Raw genomic sequence first — 17,541 nt, 5'->3', positions numbered from 1 at the left:
CCCTTCCAAGGGAGCAGACCTGGAGAGGAAGGGAGCAGTCACGGCATGGGGTCCCCAGTCATACCCACCTGCATGGAAGCCCAATTTGGTCTGCCCTTCTCACCAGTTGTGTGTCCTTGAGTCTGTCAGTTTCCCTGCCTGTAACTAATGCTGTGAGAATTACACGAGAGGCAGGTACCCTGTGCCCCTGAGGCTGGCGCAATGCCTGGCGTGGAGTTGGGGTCCCATGAGCAACTTCCTCCTGACATTTCTTGGGGGAGGGGGCTCTCCCCAAAAGGACAGGAGGCTTCCAGGACATGAGTGGCATCTGTGACCTTTCTCGGGCCCTGCTCCAGGTCTTTGCCCATAGGCCCTCCGGGAGGTTGGGAGGAAGCAGGGCAGTGGCACCCAGAGGCCTCACCAGGCTCTGCCCCTGTCCTCTTCCCTCAGGCTGAGTGAGTGCAGTTTCAGTCTACAGCAGGTGCCCAGACTGGCCACCATCCTGAGCCAGTCCCTCCAGCTGACAGAGCTCACGTGAGTGCCCAGCCCAGCCCACGGGGACAGCTGAGGGGTGGGGACACCCTGCCAGAGCCACCCACGACTGACCTCTGTCCCCAGACTGACCCAGTGCTGCCTGGACCAGGAGCAGCTGACCGTCCTCCTGAGGCTGGTGCGGCGACCCACAGGACAGCTCAGCCTCAGGTATCTCCTTCCTCCCTGACCCTAGAGGGGGCCATGGCATGAATGAGGGGCAGGGGCAGATACTGGGGTGTGGGGTCCCCCCAGTAATGGCCCCAGCCATTTTCTGCACCCAAAACCCTTGCCACCTGGACCCAGAAAGGACCCTGTCCATCTGTCCCAGAGACTTCCCAAGGCGTACAGAAAAGCTGTCCCTCTCCAGGATGGGGCCTGTGTTTGGGAATTTAAGGGAGGAAGGGAAGGAAGGAAGGAAGCTCCACAGAATATCCAACTGAGGACAAAAATAACATAAAACTGTCTGGCTCAGTGGCTCACACCTGCAATCCTAGCTCTTTGGGAGGCTGAGGCAGGAGGATTGCTTGAGCCCAGGAGTTCATGTCCAGCCTGGGCACCATAGCGAGACCTCATCTCTACAAAATGTTTTTTAAATGAGCCAGGCATGGTGGTGTGCACCTGTAGTTCCAGCTACTTGGGAGGCTGAGGCAGTAGGATTGACTGAGCCCAAGAGGTTGAGGCTGTGGTGAGCCATGATCATGACACGACCTTCCAGCTTGGGTGACAGAGTGAGACTCCGACTCCTGAAAGAAAAATTAACATAAAACCAATATCATGTTTGTTTGTTCACCATGATAATTTCTGGTTTTGTTTTTGTTTTGAGTTGGAGTCTCATTCTGTCACTCAGATTGGAGTGCACTCTTGGGTGTCCTAACCGAACTGGGATTATGTAGAAAATGTTCTTATTTTTGGAGATTCATGGTGAAATATTTAGGAATGATATTAAGGAGGTCTATAACTACTTAAAAATACTTCAGTCAAAAAGATAAAAATATGAAGCACATATGGAAAATATGAACAATTGCCAAACCCAGGTAATGGGAACATGAGTTTAAAAAAAATTATTCCTCTTAATTTTGATCTTTTTCTAAGTATTTAAAAATTATCAACCAGGCTTGGTGGCTCAGCCTGTAATCCCAGCGCTTTGGGAGGCTGAGGTGAGTGGATTGCCTGAGCCCATGGGTTCGAGACCCACCTGGGCAACTTGGTGAGACCTCATCTCTACAATAAATCAAAAATTAACCAGGCGTGGTAGTGCGTGCCTGTAGTTCTGGCTACTTGGAAGGCTGAGGCGGAAGGATCGCCGGAGCCCAGCAGGTCGAGACTGCGGTGGCCGGGAGCGGCCACTGTACTCCAGTCTGGGCGACGGAGTGAGACTCCAACTCAAAAAAAAAAAAAAAAAAAAATTATCTGGGCATGGTGACACGTGCCTGTGGTCCCAGCTACTTGGAAGCCTGAGTGGAAGGATCACCTGAGCCCAGCAGGTTGAGGCTGCGGCGGCCATGAGTGTGCCACTGCACTCCAGTCTGGGCAATAGAGTGAGACTCTAACAAAAAAAAATACACCTAACAAAACTTGCCATCCTAACCATCGTTAAGTGAACAGTTCAGTGGTGTTATGTACATTCACATTTTTGTGCAACCAATCTCCAGAACTCTTTTCATCTTGCAAAACTGAATGTACCCAGGAAACAACACCCCTGACTTCCTCCCACAGTCCCTGGCTGCCACCAGCCTATCTCCTGTCTCTATGAATTTGCCTACTTTAGACATCTCACAGAAGTGGGGTCACACAGTATTTGTCCTTCTGTGACTGGCTTATTTTACTTGGCATAATGTCCTCACAGTCATCTATGTTGCAGCATGTCAGAATGTCCTTCCTTTTGAAGGCTGAATAGTATTGCATTATATGGTTAGGCCACATTTAGTTTCCCTATTTGCCCACAATGGACTCTTGGATTGCGCCTACCCATGGCTATTTTGATAACACTGCTGTGAACACTGGTGTACACATCTCTCTTCAGGTCCCTGCTTTCCATGATTTGGGTTATGTATCCAAAATTGCTAAATCATCCAAAATGACATTTTAAAATAAGATTTTTTCATGGTCTCAAATTAATATCTACTTATTTTAGAAATTTGAGGAGAATCCAAAAAGGGTAAAGAAGAAAATAGTGCTTTAAAACAATTCAATATAACTTTAAAGCAGGAATCCTTTAAACAACTCTCTTTTTTCCTGCTTCTAAATTAATGTAAGAAGTTTAGGAAACACAGAAAGTCAAATAAATACAATAAATACTACTCATGAGAATTCTGTCGTCTAAACCGGGAGTCTCCAACCTCTGGGCCACAAACTGGGACCACTCTGTGGCCCGTCAGGAACCAGGTGAGTGGTGGGTAGTCATCTGTATTCACAGCTGCTCGCCATCGCTCACATTACTGCCTGAGCTCCGTCTCCTGTCAGATCAGTGGGGACATTAGATTCCCATAGGAGTGTGAACCCTGTTGTGAACTACCCATGCGAGGGATCTAGGCTGCACACTCCTTATAAGAATCTAATGTCGGGTGATCTGAGGTGGAGCTGAGGCGGTGATGCTAGCACTGGGGAGTGGCTGCAAGTGCAGATTCACATGAGCGGTGAGGTTTGCCCAGAGACCATAATAAATCAATTGCAGATTTATATTAAAACCCTATCAGGGAGTGGCACGTGAGTTGATGTACTTTAACTGTACAGCTGCGTCTGGTGAAAATCTGACACTTATTTTTGTCTATGTGTGACCCACCCATTGTTTTATTTATTGCTTCCATCCATGCCTCTCTTTTTTTTATGGTGAGTTGTATAACTATTTCATCATGCATTACAATGTAATAATAATAGAAATAAAGCGTACAATAAATATTATGCGCTTGAATCATTCCAAAACCATCCCCTCCCCCTCAGTTCATGGAAAAATTGTCTCCCACGAAACCAGTCCCTGATGCCAAAAAGGTTGGGGACTGCTGATCTAAACAACCACCATAAACATTGAATGTATTTTCCTCATTTCTCTGCCTCCCTCTTTCTTGCCATTTTTTTTCTTTTTAAAATGCAGAATTGGGATCATGTTTTTCTATAGTTTTGTTTCCTTATCTTTGCAATGTAATACGTGGACCTTTTTTAAAATCTAAAAATATCATTTAAACAATAACATTTTCTGTTTGGATTGTTGCAACAGCACTTGTTGGAATAAGGGTGATGTTAATTTCATTTTTTATGCTTATGCCTAGTTATATAATTTGTTTTGTTTTGAGTCAGGGTCTCACTCTGTCACCCAGGCTGGAGTGCAGTGGCAGGATCATGGTCCACCGCAGCCTTGACCTCCTGGGCGTAGGTGATCCAAGTAGCTGAGACTATAGGGGCGCGCCACTATACCCAGCTAATTTTTTGTAGAGACGGGTCTTCCTCTGTTGCCCAGGCTTGTAGTTTTAAAATAAGCAAAAAGCCTCTAAGTCTCCCTTAACGCCCTTCCCTCTTTCTCCTCCCATCCCCTTTTGTGACAGGGTGGAGGAGCCGTGGGTGGGCAAAGCCAGTGTAATCTCCCTGCTGGAAATCTGTGCCCAGGCCTCAGGCAATGTCATTGAAATAAGGTGAGTCCAGGGAGGAGGTCCTCTTGGAATTTTTCATCTTTTCATGGGCATTGGGGACGTTCCCCTGACCATCCTTCATCTTATCCCATGGGGTAGTAGCTGTGTCACCAGCAAGTTCTCTATGTCCCCAAGATGGCAGGACATACATGAAAGGCATACATACCTGGGGCGTACATGAGAGGCTACACGTGTTTGTTAGGACTTGTGCAGTAGCCAAGCTGCGAGGTCAGAGGACAGCATCCCCAGATTTAAGACAAGGGCTGTTGAAGCCAGGCAGTCATGGCTGGGAGTCCATACCGGAGGCCTAGAGGTGGCCATGGAGCCTAGAGGGCCATGGATGCAATCACACACATCCTGGCTCTGTGACAGAATGCCATGGAGTAGCTAAGGCAAAGGCACTGGCATCCCACTCACCTATGACTGGATCCCACCTCAGCCATTCCGACCTCCACCCCGCCCCCCGCTCTAATAAAGGGGTATAATTCCACCTCCTCTGGGTGGAAGAGTTTCCAGAGCTGGAGCACAGAGAGTCGTCTGATGTGCCATCACAGCCCCACACCCTGCCCCACCTTCCTTCTGTCCTCAAGAGTGACAAGGAGACGCTTGGAAAACTTTGTCGTCCCCTATAGCCCTCTTCCCGAGAGCACCCCCACAAGAGAACACCCAAGTAAAGGCGGTGAGCTCAGAGTACAAATGCAGCCCCCAGACATGGGCCCTCCCCCTCCACCACCACATTTGTCCCTTGATTTGCTCCCTCAGAACATTCTGGAACTGCCCCTCCGATTGGCTTTCTGTCATGGTCTGAAAAGCCTCATCAACTCATTCACTTATAGTTGTTGAAAAGGCAAATACACGTAGGGAAGCCGCTGCTTTTCCATCCAAGCAGGGCCCTGGCAGGGGAGGAGGGGCCTGGGAGCTCAGAGTCGGAGCCCGGCAGCCCTGCGGTCAGCTCGGCCTGCCAGGGACAGCTGCCTGGGCCTCACGCCGGCTGCCCCTCCCTCCTCAGCATCTCCAGGACCCAGCAGCAGCAGTTTTGCATCCGGCTGGAGTTTCCTCGTCAGGAAGAGAACCCAGAGGCCGTGGCCCTCAGGTGGGACCCAGCACCTGAGGCCCCAAGGGCATGGATGGTGCTGGGGGGGCAGGGCCCACAGCTGCTTCTGACCAATATTCCTCGTACCCCTACTCACAGGCCCCTGATGTCCCAAGACTTCACCCAGGAGGCCTGGCCCAGCCTGTTCTCTGTGCTCCTCATTCCCACCCCAAGCCCCCGTCATCCCCAGCAGCTCTCATGACTTTGGGACTTTTGTACAGGCTGTTCCTTCTACCAGAATATTCTCTTCTCACTTCCCCTCTTCCTCCTTCTTCACCTAGCTAACTTGTCCTGATCCTTGGGGCCTCAGCTTAAATGCCACTGCCTCAGGGAGGCCCCCCGAGTCCCAAGACTGTCAGATCCTCCTGGTGTCCACTCTTCTAGATGCCTGCATTCACAGCACTCCAATCCATACGTGCGGTTTTGGAAATTAAAATGTCACCCCTGTTGAGCGGATGCAGCCCTGCACCTATATGTTCTGGGGAATAGAGCATGGCTGGCTCTCCGCCCCAACTCATCTCCTCAGCTGGGTACCCTTATACAGTGAACAACCTGCACAACCATACCAACTGCCCCATCGGGAACCCTCCTTTTCCTAAGCGAATAACAAATCGTGGGACATTTATTTACCACTACACCATAAGCTCCTTGCAAGCAGGGACTGAATCCTGCATACTGGATCAGGTGTTCAGATCCAGTGTTCAGAAACCACCACCTCCCTGTCTGCCTCCAGGTTGGCTCACTGTGACCTTGAGACCCACCACAGCCTTCTGGTCAGGTGGCTGATGGAGACTTGTGCTAGGCTGAAGCAGCTCAGGTTAGCACCTGGAAACACCATCTGGGGCCCTGAGTTCTCTGGGTCACCCAGCGCCCGCTCCAGGCCGCATGTGACCTGGCATTCTCGCTTCCCTGTGCATGAGAGAACCACACTGGGCCAGTGGAGGGAGGGCCCTGGGTGGCACAGGGGAGCACTTGGGTGGTTCTTTCTCCTTCCTTGGCTCCATATGGGGTGGCCCCTGAGGTGTGTCTGGCCTGAAATTTCCTGGAATGTACCTGGGTCTTTCAGCTTGTCCCAAGTTAACCTCTATGATGATGAAGATGCCAGCTCCCTGCTGCTTCAGAGCCTTCTGCCATCCCTCTCTGAGCTGAAGAAATTCCGGTATGCAGACAAGATGTCGCTCAGGTCCCTCGCGGCTCCGCCCTCCTGATACCGCCCTTACCTTGCTCTGGGGATTTGTGTTCTGCCCTGTGGACAGAAAACACAGGTGGCCCTGGAGACAATATTCTAGGTTCATGGTCATAGACATGACCTTAGTAACATCAAGCCTCATGAAGAGAAAGTTGCTCCCTTTTCAATGCTCTTCCTTTGTTTTTCTTCCCTTTACTTTTAAAATAATTACAGGCCAGGTGCTCACACCTGTAATCCTAGCACTTGGGGAGGCCAAGGCGGGAGAATTTCCAGCTCCCTGTTTCGCTTGAGCCCAGGAGTTCAAAACCAGCCTGGACAACATAGCCAGACCTCGTCTCTGTTAAAAAAAAAAAAAATCAAGCCGGGCTCGGTGGCTCAGCCTGTAATCCCGCGCCTTTGGGAGGCTGAGGTGAGTGGACTGCCTGAGCCCACGGGTTCGAGACCCACCTGGGCAACTTGGCGAGACCTCATCTCTACAAAAAATCAAAAATTAGCCAGGCGTGGTAGTGTGCTCCTGTAGTTCCAGCTACTTGGAAGGCTTAGGCAGAAGGATCGCCGGACTCCAGTCTGGATGACAGAGTAAGACTCCAACTCAAAAAAAAAAAAAAAAAAAATCAAGATAATTAGCCGGGCATGGTGGCACACACCTGTAGTCCCAGCTACTTGGGAGGCTGAGGCAGAAAGATTGCCTGAGCCCAGGAGGTTGAGGCTTTGGTGAGCCATGAACATGCCACTGCACTCCAGCCTGGGTGACAGAGTAAGAACCCAACTCAAAAAAAAAAAAAAGAAAGAAAGAAAATAATTACAAACTAATAAAAAGTTGCAAGAAGACATAAGAACTGCCATCTACCATTTACCCCAACTCACCTTTTTTCCATATTTTTCACATCTTTTGTTCATATTTTTCATGTTTGCTCCTCCGCTCGCCCCCTCATTTTCTGAACCATTCAAAAGTAATTGTAATCATGCCCTTTACCCTTTAATATTTCAGTGAAATTCCTAAAAACAAGGACATTCCACAATCCAGCAAGATTATAAAATTCAGAACACTTAACAGTGACACACTACTATTATCTAACAACAGCGTATACTTCTGTGTGATCAGTTGCCCATTAATGTCGTTTATTGCATTTTTCCCCAGTCCTGGGTCCAGTCTGGCATCACACACCACGCTTTGCATCATCTCTGCTTAGTCCCCTTCCTCAGCCCTTCTTTGTCATTCATGGCAGCGGCTCTGACAGTCATGGGCCATTATTCCACCGTGTCTTTCAACTTGGGTTTGTCAGATGATTAGATGTGGAGTCTGCGTTTTGGGCAGGACCGTCCCACGAGTGACACTGTTGTTCAGCATCAGGGCACAGGGTGTCTACATGTCCCCTTGCCAGTGACTTTTACTGTGGTGACCAGTGAAGGTGGTGTCTGCCAGATCTCTCCACTTGCAAAGTGTCATGAACGCACATCACATGAGGAGACATTTTAAGACTATGTAACTATCCTATTCTTCCTCAAACTTTCACCCATGGATTTTAGCTTCTGCTGATAATCTTGTCTGAATTATCAGTTATCAGCATGATGGTTGCAAAATGGATATTTCCTAACTTCCAATTTTCTTTCTTCCTTTTTTTTTTTTTGAGTTGGAGTCTCACTCTGTTGCCCAGACTGGAGTGCAGTGGCAGCCTCTACCTGCTGGGCTCTGGCGATCCTTCCGCCTCAGCCTTCCAAGTAGCTGGAGCCACAGACGCGTGCTACCACACCCAGCTAATTTTTTGATTTATTGTAGAGACGAGGTTTCCCCAATTTGCCCAGGTGGGTCTCGAATCCACAGACTCGGGCAGTCCACTCACCTTGGTCTCCCAAAGTGCTGGAATTACAGGCTGAGTCACTGAACCTGGCCCCAATTTTTTTTCTATCCAACCAATGACATCAAGAAGAAACTCTGGGGCTGAGTGATCTTTGATGTCTCTCTAATATAATACTTGCTTTAAAGATGCAGCCTTTGTGGTAAACAACAGTAACTAGCTAGATTTTAGCAGTCCCTAATATGGCATAGGTTGTGAAGTCACCACCTGAGTGACTGTGGTTTAGGGGACACTCAGCTTGTCCAGGCACCCACCTCTAAGCTCTATCTTGGCTTAATGAGTCCATGGAGGAAGAGATTTACGAAGGGCAGGAGGCCCCCGCCCACTGTCCCCGGGAGCCATGTCCTCACCTCACGTCCTTGCCCTCTGCCACCAGCATTCAGAGCTCACGAGACCCAGGGGTCCTCCCTGACCCGCTGCCCTTTGACCCCCACCAGGCTGACCTCCAGCTGTGTGAGCCCCGAGGGCCTCATCCACCTGGCATCCGGTCTGGGCCAGTGCCACCACCTGGAGGAGCTGGAGTGAGTCGCAGAGCAGAGGCTCCTGGGAGGGATTGCCCAGCTGGGGGCAAGGTGGACAATGGGACTTCAGCTTCTTATTTTGCCCCCTCATGAAGTCCTGAAATTCTGGGTGTGGCCGGGGAGCTGGGCACTGTGGTTTTGGACTCAACTTTGCCCCTGACTCACAGAGGGACTCTGGCATGGCTGTTCCTCTAGGGCTCTGCTTGCCTCATCTGTTAAATGGGGCTCATGATCCTTGCCCGGTGAGTGTCAGGGTATGGAGAGGACAGGGGGATAGAAGGATGACTGCATGTGTGTCCCTCGTCCCCGGCTTCCTCTCTGCAGCCTTCATCTGGGCCATCCTTTCTCAGCCGGGCCAGCGGTAGCTATCATGTGGGAACCCCACAGCCTGACCCTTGGGGCCAGGAATGCCCCGTGGAGCCTGGACAACAAGGATGGCCTAGGATCTGCAGACCCAGAGTGGGTCTCTGGGGGATGGAGGGGGAGGGGGAGCTGACAAGCTAGCTCAGCTCTGGGACGGGACAAGCTTGCCTAACCCTCACCTCTGCTTGGTCCCCGCAGCTTGTCCAACAATACGTTCTGCCAGGAGGGCACCAAGGCACTGATGGGGGCCCTTGAAGGAAAGTGCAGGCTGAAGAGGCTCGAGTAAGTGGCGGTGGTGGTTCATGGGGAGGGGTGGGCCAGTGGGGATCGAGGTTAATGGGGAAGTAGGGTGGTGGTGGTGAATGGGGAAGGGGCGTGAATGATGGTGGCAATTAATGGGGGAAGTAAGGAGTAAGTGATGACGGTGGTTAGTGGGGAAGGGGTGAGTGGTGGTGGTGACGCATGGTGTCAGTGGGGGCAGTGGGGAGCATGCCTAGGGACACAGGTGAGCTAAATGCCCTCCCACGACCTTTTACTTCCTCACCTGGCTCTGAGTGCCAGCAAGGTGCTTGGCCGTAGGAAACAACACACAACTCAAACCAACCCGAAGCAGGAATGCATTAGCTGATGTCCTGGAAAATTACAAGGCATCTGACTTCAGGCATGGCTGGATCCAGGAATTCTATATTTGTCAGGCTCTGTCTCTCACTCTCACTCTCGCTCTCTCACGATCTCACTCTCTCTCTTTCCCTGTGCACCTCGGCTTCCTTCTCAGACTGGCTGTCCCTGCCTACTAGTGGAAAGGGAGTTCCGTTCCATTCTCCCTGTGATGACAAGAAAAGGCCCTAGATCGAGTGTCACTGGACTAGCTTGGATCATAGCCATCCCTAAAGCAACCACTGTGGCTCTGAGCACGAAATAATCTCGATGGCCAGATCCAGGTCCCACGCCCACCCTGTCATCTAGACTTACAGGGGTGGTGTTTCAAAGTGCTATTAACAGAAGAAGGGGAAACTGACTCAGCAGAAAAACCCCACATGTCCACTGCCATTTGGCCACAGCTGTTTCCTTAGTAACTGGCAACGTTTGCTCTCCCCCTTAATTTGGAGTCACCAAACTCTTAGATACGGCAACTACAGCTTCGGTCCTACAAGACAGATCCCCATCTTACACAGAGTCCTGCTTAAACAGTATCTAGACAGAAAATTTAACAGGATCATTTCTGCTTTTAATCTCTAAGTTTTTCTGATGACCAAAAATACACACTGGCTATAAAAAGTTCCATCATTCTAGAAATATGTAACAAAGACCATGAAATTCCCTGGAGATGATACCCCCTGAGGAAACTTCTGTGAACAGTTTGTGAATTTTTCTCCAGATTTTTTCCTACATGCGTGTCGAATGCGGCTTAAAAGTAGACTTTTGCCTTTTTGTCCCTTAGCAGTGAAATTCTTCCCCTTTGTCCCTCTTGGCTTGTCCTGGGGAGAGGTCAGTTTGGGGGAAGGGTGGGTGGCTAGCGAGACCTGCGACCACAGGACCCTCCTGCCTTCCCACGAGTCTGTCCTTTGCCCCCCACCCCCATGTGCCTGCACCCCAGCTCAGCCTCCTGGAGGTTTTGATTTGGGAGGTTGGAGCCCAGTGAGATCATTCGCTGGCTCATTCATGCAATTGACCAGCATGTATTGACCTGGACGCCTGGCACTGGGAGCCGGTGGTGCCTCAGAGAACAGGACGTATGTACCCATGCCCCCACCACACTCACAGCCTGGTGGAGTGCCTCTGAATGGAGGCACTTAGAGTTGCTCCACTTCTCTTGCTGTCTCTGTTACCCTATCTATGGAGTGGGCATAATGCTATCTTCCCTGTCGGAAGGAAGGGGATGGCTTCCCAGTGCCTAGAGGTTTCTTCCAGTTTCAGATCTGTCATTTCCAAGGGTCACCTCCCACAGGCCGCCCCCCTCAAGCCCAGCCAGCACCTTCCAGACATCCACCTGCGATGGAATGAGTGGGGCCAGCCTGATTAGGAGCCTCACTGCCTGGGGCAACTCTTGGGAGGATAACTGACTGTCGCTGGTTCCCCTGGGGCTTTCACGGTTTTAGGGCAGGAAGTCCCACATGCGGAAACCCTCCAGAAACCCTCCTGTTCTTAGGCCAGCCAGGAGAATTGACTGGTTCCACCTGTAATGTGTGAGTTTGTGCAGGGCCCTCAATGTCTCTGTGCTTTGGTCTCCTCCTCTGAACTTTGATAATAAGAGGGGTCTCTACCTCCTGGGGATGTTGTGAAGATTAAATGAGATGTACATGTTACATTCTTAGTGCACAGCCCTATACAGAGTTCTCACTCTACAAGTGTCAGCTGTGGTTGTTGATACTCCCCTCTCCTGCTCAGGCTAGAGCCCTTAGGAGTGTGATCCCATAGGTAGCACGTGGCTGGGGCCTGGGAATGGGAGTCCGACAGCCTTGGGTTCTGCTCCTGAAGCTGCCACTTTCTGTGTGTGACCTTGAACAAGCTTTCTAACTCTCTGAGCCTTGGTGTTCCTCACCTGTAAAATGGGATGATAGACCCACCTTTCCAGATGGCCCCAAGCCTATGTCTGGCTCCATATCATATGTTCCATATGTGATCATTATTGGCTATTATTTTGGGTCCAGTGTGATTCGGAATATTGACTCTGAACCTGCCCACGTGGCCTCAGTTATCATGCAGAGGAATAGCCTCTGGGTCTCCCAGTGCAGTTTGTTTCGTATTGCTTTGGCACTGTGTGGATGTAGGGGCTGTCTCAGGGGTCCCTGGGCATGCTAAGCAGAACCCTGGTCTGCACGGGGTCTCCACCTGCTCCTGGAACCCCAGCCCAGTGATACCTCCTCTTCTCCAGCCTCAGTCACCTTAAGCTCGGCGGCTCCACCTTGGCCTTGCTCACCCAAGGACTAAGTCACATGATCCTCCTGCAGAGCCTCCGGTGAGTGACCCCTGTGGGAATGAGTGGGGACACATGCCCCAGCTTACTGGGACCACCCTCGGGGAAGCCCTGAGGGCACCTCCTGCAGACCTGCTGGGGCTCCTCCTAGGCCCATCCTGGCCTTTAGGTGGTGCCCCCTGCTCTTGCTTTCTGATGCCAGCAGCTTCCTCCTGGTTACGAATGTGACCTGAAGGCGTTAGGCCCATGTCCTGGAACAACCCTTCATGTGCACACAACTCACCCTGGTTTCATATTCAAATGATCATTCTGATTCCACAGGTCTGGAATTCTGCCTAGATCCTTTTTTTTTTTTTGAGATGGGTCTCGCTATGTTGCCCAGGCTGGAGTGCAGTGGCTATTTACAGGCACCATCATAACTCACTGCAGCCTCAAACTCCTGGGCTCAAGTGATCCTCCAGCCTCAGCCTCTCAAGTAGCTGGGACTACAGACTTGAGCCACTGTGCCCAGATTCTGCAGGTGATACCAATTCCGGGGCCACATACCGCACTGAGCAGTGAGGTAGTCTAGACTCAGATCTGGCAGCCTTTAGATTCCTTTTACGATTTCACTCCCTGCCCACTAGGACAAGCAATTATGAAATATGGTGACTAAAAACAAATCCAAGCAGCGACACAAAGCACTGCTTTGTTTATATCCAAGCCCCCCTTCCCTGTACTCCCACCTCCCCCTCCCCTGGCAGAATAGAGAGTTCAGGAGGGCATGTTGTATCGGACCATTTCACTCGAAATTAGTTTACTGAAAAGCAGTTCACTAAAATTTAATTTGCAAACCAAAGAAAAAATAACCCTTAGAAAAATACCTCACAAGGGACTAGATTGTCTGCCCCTGCTGTTTTGTTCTGTGTTAGTTTTCCCCACTCACAGAGGAAAGAACAAGGTTGGAGCGCAGGAAAGACCACACTGGGTGAAGGGAAAGCCTATTATTTGCATAGAAGACGGCATGATATGCCCTGAGGGAATTGATTTGCCTGAATGTGAAACCCACATGAAATTGGCATTCAGCGGGCTGGCCTGGAGGGCCCACACACAGAGGCTGGGGCAAACCCTGCCACGCTGGAAAACGGAGAGCCTACTCCCAGGCAGGGGCTCCCAGGCAGGGGCTGTGGCTTCCCTTCACCCAGCCTGCAGTCCCTGTGAGTCCTGGCCAGTCACGCCTCACCGCTAGGCTCTGGTTTTCATTCCACCCTGCTCACCACCCCCTCACTCCCAAAAGTTTTGTGACTGGCATATGTGTTCCTGGATGTGTTTTGCAAACTGTAGCATTATTAGCACTGCACCTCCTAAAAGGCCTTTAAACATCTGAGTCCTTTGGTTCCTGTTTTTCCAGACTGAGCGGGAACAGCATCACTGCTGTCGACTGCTACTACCTTTCTGAGGCTCTCAGAGCTGTCACCACCTTGGAGGAGCTGGAGTGAGTTGCCTGTCCTCTCCCAGACCCAAAACAACTTTGGCAGGAACAGATGACAAAGCAAGGGCTACTTAAGTGCAGTCTTCGCCTCTTCATCTCATCCCCGGCACCCACTTCTACCCTGTATAATCCAACACAGGCCTAGACCCTTGGTAGACCCAAAGACAGGATATAAGGGTGTCAATTGCAGTGAGAAGGATTTCAGTCAGACAACTAGGGGAACATCCTAAACAAAAAACAAGGGTCGGGAACCCTCACCCACCATGGGGTGATGGGGCTCTCTCCGTGTGAGCTGAGGGCCTCTTGGGACGTCAGCCTCCTCTTCTGTTCTGGGAGGTGGTGTGGACAAGACCAGATGGTAAAGGCTGAGGAATCTGTTCTCTCTCTAAGCTTGAACCACAACCAGATTGGAGACGCCGGTGCTCAGAGCATAGCTACCATCCTGCCAGGGTTGCCCGGGCTCAGGAAGATAGAGTGAGTAGCCTGACCGCTGAGAGGTGTCCACGAGGGCCACCCCCTGGTCCTAGGAGACTCTGTTCCCTGGCTCAGGCCAGCACTGTAGACTCTCCCTGTCCCCATCTCAGTGTCCAGGCAGTGGGCTCTGACAATGGGACCTTAAACCACCCTGGCCCCTGCTCATCGGCTGGGAAGGTGTGTGGTGGGGCTTCTTTCTGGGGTTCCCTGCAGCAGGGGTGGCAGCTCCAGCTGATGTGGCAGGTGGGGGGAGAAGGGAGTCAGAGGACCTGATACCGCCACCTCCCATAGCCTCTCAAGGAATAGCATTGGCCCAGCCGGGGGAGCACACTTGGCGGAGTCTCTCATTCTTTGCGGGTGCCTGGAGGAGCTGATGTGAGTATCTGCCCAGGTGGCCTCTGACTCTCTCCCTGTGGGCCTACCTGGTCCTCCTCGCCCCCAGTGGGCAAGGTGGGGCGGGGGCCCTGAGAGGCCAGCCCAGCATTCACAATCATTCCCCTTCTCTTTCAGGCTTGGCTACAACACCCTGGGAGACCCCATGGCCCTGGGGCTGGCTCAGGGGCTGCCCCAGCACCTGAGGGTCCTGCAGTGAGTGCCCCCTGCCCACAGTGCATGCAGGGCTGGCAGGGAGAGGGTCCTTGGAGCCAGTGGGCAGCAAGGCCCCATTGGTTGAACTGCCCTGCCCGAGGTCACACTGTGGCATGCGCTGGGCTAGCTGCCCCCTCCTTCCTGCTCCTTCTGCCTCTGATGTCTGGGGCAGAGAAACCCAGAGGCTCAGCCTACTTCTGGCTCTGCCACTGGCCCCTGTGTACCCTTGGACAAGCCCCCGTCCCATCGGAGCCTCAGCCTCCTCATCTGCAAAAGAAGCGCAATGGCCTCAGCTCAGTGCACCCTGTGAGCCAGTCTCCAAGGGTGAACGAGAAATATTGGCCACGGGCTTCCTGGCAGAAAAGTACCAAGCACCACGGCTGTGGCACTGTACAGTTCAATCCACTTGAGCCTCCTGGAGCCCCGGGGCTGGGGTTCTCATGTGCCCTTTTCCAGGCCAGGGAATGCAGGCCAGAGGAGGAGGGGGAATCTCAACTTACTAATACACAGAGGAGCAGGCCTTGGCTTTGGGATCCCAGACCCCAAGGCCAGGGCCCTGGATGCCCACCGGTGTCCTGAGTAGAGGGGGAAGGGGCCTGGGGCATCACTCGCCCAGGCAGCGTTTCAGCCTGATGTTGCAGCCTGAGAAAAGGCTGAGGGAGGGGGCTCTGGGAAGACCCCAAGCCACACAGCGAGTCCCCCAGCCTCCTCTCACCCCCTCCCCTGTCCCTAGCCTGCCATCCAGTCACCTGGGCCCAGAGGGGGCCCTGAGCCTGGGCCAGGCCCTGGATGGATGCCCACGTGTGGAGGAGATCAGGTGAGGAGGGGCCGCCCAGCCTGGAGAGGGGACAGGCCAAGGGGGGTCTGGTGGCTCCCCTCACAGGTGTCTCCCCTGCCCTGCAGCTTGGCAGAGAACAGCCTGGCCAAAGGGGTCCTACATTTCTGTAAGGGGTTTCCGCTGCTCAGACACATGGAGTAAGTAGCCTCCCATGACTGGCTGGGCCTGCAGTGGGTGGGGGCAACCCTTCTCTGGGGAGCCTGACACCCCGGCGGAGGCTTTTGAAGTGACAGAACCTCAGGCACGGTGGGGGCAGGAAAGGAGCACTTGCCCAGAGCTCCAGGCCCTGGCCACTCGGCTCCCTCCTGCTCTGACTCAGGAGAAGGGGACTGCCGGGTGCCCCCAACTCAGACGCCCTCCACCCTCTCCCTTGTCCACCCCAGCCTGGTTTTCTGTAAGATTGACAACCAGACTGCGAAGTCCCTCGCCACCGGCTTCACACTCTGCCCAGCGCTGGAAGTTATCTTGTGAGTGACCGGATGAGCCCTGGGCTGGGAGAGCCATGCCAGTGGGGGGAGGGGTGGCCCAGCCCACCGTGTGGCCTGGGTTACCCCTGAGCGCCTCTGACCTAGCCTTGCTCTATAAGCGAGGTGGATCATTCTTGCCCAAGCCTCCTCTGAACGTTTTAACACTTGAGCTGCGGGTGATGTCGGGCAAAGCCGTTCAGTCCCTCCTTCCTGACTCCCACCTGTAAAGTGGCCAGGGGGCGGAGGGCCAGATGGTCTCTAAGGTCCTTTGCCTCACCTTTCCTCTGGAGGCTGCTGGAGAGAGCACCTTGCTCTCTTGCTTGGGTGACCATGCTTGGGCAGCCATGTCTGAATGACCAAGCCTCCGCTTCTAAGCCACTGTCGGTAGTGAAGAGTGGCTGGAGCCAGTGGGCACCCGTCCTGGACCTGCCCATGGGCTGCACCCAGGTCCCTCTTAGCAATCAGAGTCCCTCAGACCCTGGGGCATTGCAACACTGCCTCATGGGCAAATTAGACTGCTAGAACTAGCCTGGGGCCCTAATTTCGGAATGGAAGAAAATGCTATTTACTTTTTTTCATTTTATTTTATTTGAGTTGGAGTCTCACTCTGTCTCCCAGGCTGGAGTGCAGTGGCCCTCTGCTCACTACCACCACAGCCTCGACCTGCTGGGCTCAGGCAATCCTTCTGCCTCAGCCTTCCAATAGCTGGAACCACAGGCATGCGCCATCACACCCAGCTAATTTTTTGATTTATTGTAGAGATGAGGTCTCGCCATGTGGCTCAGGTTGGTCTTGAGCCCCTGAGCTCAGGCAAACCTCTTGCTTCCGTCTCCCGAAGTGCTGGAATTACAGGCATGAGCCACCACGCCGAGCCTCGTTTTATTTTATTTTTAAGAGAGATGGGGTCTCACTCTGAAGCCCAGGTTGGAGGGCAGTGGCATGATCACAACTCACCACAGCCTGGACTTCCTGGGCCCAGGAGATCCTTCTGTTTCAGCCTCCTGAGTAGCTGGGACTATAGGCGTGTGCCACCATGCCCAGATGCTTTATTTTAATTTTTGTAGAGATGAGGCCTTACTCTGTTGTCCAGGCTGGTCTCAGACTCCTAGATTCAAGTAATCCTCCTGTCTCAGCCTCTCAAAGTGCTGGGATCACAGGTGTGAGCCACCACACCCAGCTTCATGCTTCTTCCCGAAAATGCTATTTCCTAAAGCACAAGCCACAAGTGATTAAAAAATGATTTCTTTATTTTTCTTCTTTGCATCCTACATGTTTTAGTTCCTTTCACTTTGCCAAAGAGAAAGTCTTGGGTCATCTTTAACACCAGATGTGGCAATTCTCCCTTTTAACCAACAGGGCAGGCCCCAGACCCCGCCCCTTAGGAAGGACACAGGTCCCAGCCAGAAGTGAATATCATTGTTTGCACTGTGTTTGTTCTTGTAACGACCTTCTATTTGGGGTCCTTGGCACAGGCTTCCCATTGATAGCAGTGATTAAATGTTTCTTTTTAAAGATTAATTTCTTAAAGTAAGAAAAAGGGGGGGATTTAAAGAAAAATATAAGCCGGGCTCGGTGGCTTAGCCTGTAATCCTGCGCCTTTGGGAGGCTGAGGTGAGTGGATTGCA

The 17,541-nt window shown here is 52.2% G+C and overlaps 1 protein-coding gene across 1 annotated transcript in view; it reads left to right on the top strand.

Moving 5' to 3' along the window:
* The window catches only part of NLRC5 (NLR family CARD domain containing 5), a 62,413-nt gene that overhangs the window by 42,797 nt on the left and 2,075 nt on the right, over window positions 1–17,541 (top strand). Inside the window, exons 30-45 of the mRNA XM_008068037.1 lie at window positions 430–513; window positions 598–681; window positions 4,053–4,139; window positions 5,146–5,229; window positions 5,963–6,046; window positions 6,296–6,388; window positions 8,715–8,798; window positions 9,360–9,443; window positions 12,037–12,120; window positions 13,469–13,552; window positions 13,940–14,023; window positions 14,315–14,398; window positions 14,534–14,611; window positions 15,345–15,428; window positions 15,515–15,586; window positions 15,833–15,916. Of these exons, the coding sequence (XP_008066228.1) occupies window positions 430–513; window positions 598–681; window positions 4,053–4,139; window positions 5,146–5,229; window positions 5,963–6,046; window positions 6,296–6,388; window positions 8,715–8,798; window positions 9,360–9,443; window positions 12,037–12,120; window positions 13,469–13,552; window positions 13,940–14,023; window positions 14,315–14,398; window positions 14,534–14,611; window positions 15,345–15,428; window positions 15,515–15,586; window positions 15,833–15,916 (1,338 nt within the window). The remainder of the gene's footprint in view (window positions 1–429; window positions 514–597; window positions 682–4,052; window positions 4,140–5,145; window positions 5,230–5,962; window positions 6,047–6,295; window positions 6,389–8,714; window positions 8,799–9,359; window positions 9,444–12,036; window positions 12,121–13,468; window positions 13,553–13,939; window positions 14,024–14,314; window positions 14,399–14,533; window positions 14,612–15,344; window positions 15,429–15,514; window positions 15,587–15,832; window positions 15,917–17,541) is intronic.

This window comes from Carlito syrichta, unplaced genomic scaffold, assembly GCF_000164805.1.
Source record: "Carlito syrichta isolate Samal-C Ts95f unplaced genomic scaffold, Tarsius_syrichta-2.0.1 Scaffold309854, whole genome shotgun sequence".
NCBI classification, from domain to species: domain Eukaryota; kingdom Metazoa; phylum Chordata; class Mammalia; order Primates; family Tarsiidae; genus Carlito; species Carlito syrichta.
Note: the sequence above shows the minus strand (reverse complement) of the source record. Positions and strands in the feature narration are given on the sequence as shown.